Source organism: Bombus bifarius, unplaced genomic scaffold, assembly GCF_011952205.1.
Source record: "Bombus bifarius isolate JDL3187 unplaced genomic scaffold, Bbif_JDL3187 scf7180000008199, whole genome shotgun sequence".
NCBI lineage: Eukaryota > Metazoa > Arthropoda > Insecta > Hymenoptera > Apidae > Bombus > Bombus bifarius.
The window spans coordinates 662,947-668,768 of NW_022884505.1; the positions used below are offsets into that span (position 1 = coordinate 662,947).

Consider the following 5,822-nt stretch of genomic DNA (forward strand, 5'->3'; position numbering starts at 1 on the left):
AGCAATATATGTATTCAATGATAAGATTAAATAGCTTTAATTACTATAAATTGAGCATAACTTTTTTTGTCAGGAAATATGTAATATTCTTATACGTTTCATATTATGTGCACATTACATAATTGTCCAAGTTCATTCATTGTAAATAATTCCCGATAATTTTTATTCTATATGCATTCTAACGTTCTAAAATGGAAGACCAAGGTAATTTGTGCCCAGATAATATGTTTTGCTTTAAATAAAATGTGACCATTTTATTTTTATACGAATTTTTGTTATATATCACAAATGTATAGAATATTGACATAAAATTTCATTCCTCATTTCAATTTATTGTATATATATATATATATATATATATATATATATTCTCTATTAATATATTTTTTTTATTAAAATCTACCTTAAATGCAAATCATTTTCAATTTATCATACATTACATTCATTCAATCTTACAGTTTTTTATATTTATGATAATACTACTGAATGACAAATTGTAGATTCGTGTACATAATATGTATATGAATATATATATATTCTCTCTCTCTCCCTTTCGCTCTCTTTTATAAATTTATATGTGTATTAAAAAAGGAGATAAATAAAAATATTAAAAAATGCAACTTCTATCTTAATTTTGCACAGTTTGATATCTTGCAGGAAGGTCACCAGTACAATCACTCTGTTCTTCTTCTTTGTTTCGATGTTTACTTGGAATTGATTTTGTTCTTTCTTTTTAATTACAGCGATAGAAAATCTTCGAGGACGGATTTTTCTCACTATAATTTATCACTTATTTTTCATTAACATTGTTCGTCTTGTTACTCTCCCACAAAATAAGCCGGTGATGAAAATTAAGCCAATCATTGTTAACGCAATAATCATGAAATATCGTCTTGCGGGAGATTGATTTACCGTTGAGTACAATTCCTGGATTGAATTTGGTCCAATTAACTGAAAATAAATAAATATACATATATTACTAATATATAATATGTATTGTAAGAAATATAGAATTCGCTACCTTAGCTGCATTTCTGAACATTTCGATCCTTGTAGTTAACATCTTATAGCAATCAGGTTGTAGAGACTTGTTACTGTCTTCTAATACATTTTGTAAACACATGATATCTAAGAAAAGAAGAAGAAATAATAAAATTTTGACAGATTTATACTTCTAATAAATGAACTAATTTATATATAAAATGTATTGTTTATTTGTTTAACGTACGCCTCCCTGCGCCTTGAGGAATATCACTACAGTATTTATTGACATCGACGGCACATGCTTTCTGTAATAATGGATCTACATTAATATCTGCTCTTGTTTGTTCTATTAAGTCAGCAATTTCAAGGCGACATTCTTCTTTCATATCTCTATTTCCAGCATTAAATTCCATTTTCAAACATTCTTCTACAGCTCCTGGATCATTGTCATCTGCTTTACAAACTGTTTCAATCTGTTCCAAATAGTTATTATATTGGTCAATATATTTATTTCAAATTATTTATCCTTTTTTGAAAATATTCTAATGATAATACCTCATGTGCACACATTGTGGCTAATAATGGATTTAAATGGTAATTTAAAGCTGCTTCTCTAAGTATGTTAGTCATTTGGTGTTCACATTTTATTAAAAGTTTTGACTCTCGGAATTTAATTTTTAAACACCTTATAACTTTTCCTTCAAGTTCTTTATCGGTAGGTTCATTTAATAAAACCTAATGAGGGAATGTCATACATATAATAAGGTAGAAAAAAAGATGTAAGTAAAATATGTTCAAACATACCTCTTTACAATGCTTATTAATATCATAAGAACATGCAATTTGTAATGCAGTATTAAATCTGTAGTCTGTGTTTTGTTCAATCATCCTTCGAATAACAATACTTTTGCATTTATCATCAAATGTTGGTTCATCTTTATATTTTTTTAAACAATCTAACGCTTGTGAACGACTTATATCATGACAGAATTGCCTTACCATCGCTCGGCAATTATTTAATAAAGTGAAATCGCTTGAACTGTCTTGGAATTCTTGCTTCCTCACTTTAAACAATTGTTTATGACACGCATCTGTTAATTTTGACTTGTGTGCCGCTAAACATTCGAGAATCTGAAGTAATAATGTTTGCATTAATATAGATATCAAAATATAGATATAAAGATAAATATGTATATATCACAACCTGAGAATTTCCTGGTTCAAGATCATAACAATACTGTTTAATATCATTTGTACATTGTGCCTGTAAGATAGGATCAAACTGAATGTTTTCTCTTTGTTGATAAAGCTGCGCTTTTAACTGTTGTCTACATTCTTTTGTTATGTGATGTTGAGTATCTTTTATTATATCTTCTTGCACTTTTGTACTTAAACATTCTATTACTTCTGCCTTAGTTTTAGATCTAAATATTACATTTTAAAATATAAACATTCTTGTATTGATAAAAATTCATATAAAATATTTAAGAAATCTACTCACTTTGGACACCATCTTTTAACAGATGGTCTACAAGCTTCTTTAAATTTATAGGTAAAGTGGTAATTTTTTAATGATATCAATTGGAAGTGTTCCACTGCTGCTTTACATTTATAATCAGATCGCACTTCTATCTCATTTTTGTGTTCTATTAAACATTCCATCATATCACCCTCATCTTTACCATATTTTAATACTTCCTGTTTTTTAAATATTTCATATAAGTTTCATAAGTAAAAATTATGTGTTAATATTTAACTTAAATTTTTGAAAAAATTATATTGCACCTCACAATGACGCTCTATGATATGGAAACATGCAGTAGAAATTATTGGATTCAATTCAACACGTTCTGCTTGTTCTTCCGTAAAATTGCCGACTGCTAATTTGCAATTTTTGCTTAAACTGCGAATAAAACAAATGGATTGTAAAATAAATTTAGAAATTTTCATATGACCGAATACACCTACTATTACCGTTCTAAATTATCTTGAAGACATAATATTTCTTCTCCTTTTGCTGTTTTGTCATAACAAAATGATGCTAACTCAGCCAGACACACTTCTTCAATTTCAGGTTGTAAATCAACATTTACTGCTCTTTGCCTCATAACGCGTCTAATTTCTTCAAGACATTCTGTTCTTAACTAAAATGAGCCAATATAAGAATAGCTTTTAACTTCCAGAGTTACTTAAGGTATTATATACAGTTATTTATGAAACTACATGAATTCTTACTGTCATATTCTTTTGAGGATGATACGCATGTCTATATAAACATGGTAAAACAAGAGGTCCTCTTTCTGGATCCATTTGTTTTCCATCACTAGCCCATGCATTTCTTGCATGACATAGATGTGTTGCATCATATTTACATGCTCTATACAATTGAGGATCTAGTTTGAAATCTCTAGCTACAAAATATTGTATCTGAACTAAAGCAGTTTCACAAGCTTCTGTCATTTTGTCTGTACCAAGCTGTTCCATTAAACAGGATATCATTCTGGCATCACCTCCCTGTACCTATATGTAAATCAAACTAGAGTATTCACTTATTATTTAATAAAATATCAATTGATTTGTTTCAATTCTTTTCTTACATTTTTGCAAACTACATTAGCAATTAATTCACACTGTTCCTTTAAAACAGGATCAATTCTCCAATCTTCTCCAGCATCAGCTTCCATAATTAGATCCTCTAACTATTAATATGTTTAAAAAACATTTCGTTAATATTTATTATTATATAATTTCTTATGTATATAATAAATGTATATATGAAAACATTTGATTACCGCTCTCTGACATTTACTAGATATTCGCGATTTCCTCTTTCTTGGTCTTGTATGCTCCATCAAGCAATGAATTGTTGCACCACCAACTTCTAAACTATTACAAAATGCTGTAATATCATTAGCACAACCATCAACTATCTCAGGGGATAATCTATAATCTTCCATTAAAAGTTTTCTATGATCAAACATTTCAGCTTGGCAGTTATTATCAATTTTACTACCATTTTTTGCCGCAGATTCCAAACAAAGAAGAATTTGTGCAAGTCTTATGTTTTTATCTTCAAACGCAGATCTTCTACAATGATTACTTTTAATGTCATCTTTACAAGCTTTAACCAGTCCTTTACTAACTCTATAATCAGATGCAATTAATTTCCCTCGTCTTGCAAGCTGTTCTTGGCACATTGTTGTCATAGATCTATCCGTTTTGTGTTGCATTAAACACTTATATACTTGACCACTTCCTGGTCTAATATTTGGACAAAATCTAGTATGGTCTTCTTCGCAAGCTAAATACAATTGTCGGTCTAAGTTGATATTTTCTGCTTGTATCTCAGACACATGAAGTATATGTCTTTTACATTGAAGTTGAAGTTCATTAACATGTTCTTGTAAACAAGCTAATATTTGTCCTTGGGATATGTCTCTGTAAGGTTGTACCTTGTCACATTTGAATCTTTTAATATCATTTTCACAATCTGAAGAAAATGGTGTTATAATCCTAAAATCACTGAATGCAATCCATTCCAACCTTTGGATATATGTAATGCATTGAGGATTTTTGACTTTTTCTCTTTGATCAATTAAACATGAAAGATACGCTCCATGTTTATTACCAAAAGCTGTGCAATCCAATGAATCTAACTCTTTGCCACAGGTTCTTCTAGCTAAACGTTCTATATTTGAGTTACCTGTAACATTTAAGATATAGTCCCAGATTGCTTGTCGGCATTCATCATCAATACCAGATACTTCAGTTGGCTGTAAAATGAAAAAAAACCAAATTAAAATTAGTAATTTTATTTTACTTGTATTATTAAGTACTCTATATTATAAAATAACTGTTCTGTTAATTCAAAGTTATACCTTAAAACTTTGAATACATTCTAACAGCATTAATTCGTCGTTATTTTTAGTAATATCACCGCACAGGCGATTTAAATTTTGTCGACACTTAATATTCATAGATTTTAATAAACTATCTTCGTTTAACTTGATTATGCTGGCTCTTTTAATTCTAACGGAACTGTCAGCAGAACTGCTAAATAACCAACTGATTTTTGGTATATTGTCACCATTATTTGTAATTTCATCTTTAAAATAAGTTTTCGTCAAGTGAGTACAATTTAGCACCGACAAGTGTAGAAAAATCACAAATAAAATGCTTCTTATATTCGTCTTATGTTCCATCCTTATGAATTAGGTTCACTTCTCCAATTAGAACTTATTTTCCATGAAACATATTACACTGTTTTAGTACATTTATGAGATTTCCGTTCCTTTTTTTTCTTATTCTTTTCGTCTGTTATTATGGACTATGTAATGTCAACGTCACGAATAATAGTACACTCGTGTATAATACCGAACTTTGCGCGGACAGATTGCTCTATATAATACTCGTCATCTATAGTTCTATTTAATTTTCAAATAACCTTAAACGGCAGATTTTACTGAAAAATAATGAAATTAATTTATTATACAAGAGAATTAAATTGTTTTACATTGTTTTAATTGCATTTTATTGTTCGAAAAAATAAAATAATAATTTTTAATATGAATCAGATTTAATTCATTTTGCTGATGAAAATTTTACTGTTTCACTATACTTCTTCACTGTATAACGAACACAAAAGTGCTTTATAAAAATGTATAATGACAAAAATACTTTAATTTCAGCTTAAATTATACTTGTATCCGCGCCAATGTGTAGCGATAAAAGGGAATTATTAAGTTTTGCGATATTTGCCATTCATCTCCTAGTGAAAATGCTCCTTGTCGTGAGTAGCATCATACAACGTTGGCAAGCCTGTTGTAATTGGGTATGTA

At 28.9% G+C, this 5,822-nt stretch overlaps 1 protein-coding gene across 1 annotated transcript; it reads right to left on the reverse strand.

Moving 5' to 3' along the window:
- Nucleotides 1-383: 383 nt before the first annotated feature.
- On the reverse strand, nt 384-5,383 carry LOC117210112 (Golgi apparatus protein 1). The gene is made up of 13 exons (XM_033452797.1): nt 4,863-5,383; nt 3,777-4,757; nt 3,582-3,683; nt 3,220-3,504; nt 2,959-3,128; nt 2,770-2,887; nt 2,486-2,682; nt 2,189-2,408; nt 1,789-2,115; nt 1,540-1,719; nt 1,229-1,457; nt 1,022-1,128; nt 384-951 (listed from the first exon to the last, which is right to left on the reverse strand). The coding sequence occupies exons 1-13, from the start codon at nt 5,184-5,186 to the stop codon at nt 787-789; spliced, it is 3,405 nt and encodes a 1,134-aa protein (XP_033308688.1). The 5' UTR covers nt 5,187-5,383; the 3' UTR covers nt 384-786.
- Between the last annotated feature and the right edge of the window lie 439 nt (nt 5,384-5,822).

Bases quoted from the DNA above. Each gene is read 5' to 3' on its own strand.
- LOC117210112 (XM_033452797.1), bottom strand. From the start codon at position 5,186: ATGGAACATAAGACGAATATAAGAAGCATTTTATTTGTGATTTTTCTA. The intron at 2,888-2,958 runs GTAATAGTAGGT...TTTTATTCGCAG, and splicing joins CTTCAAGATAATTTAGAACG to TTTAAGCAAAAATTGCAAAT. The intron at 1,129-1,228 runs GTACGTTAAACA...TTCTTTTCTTAG, and splicing joins TCCTCAAGGCGCAGGGAGGC to ATATCATGTGTTTACAAAAT.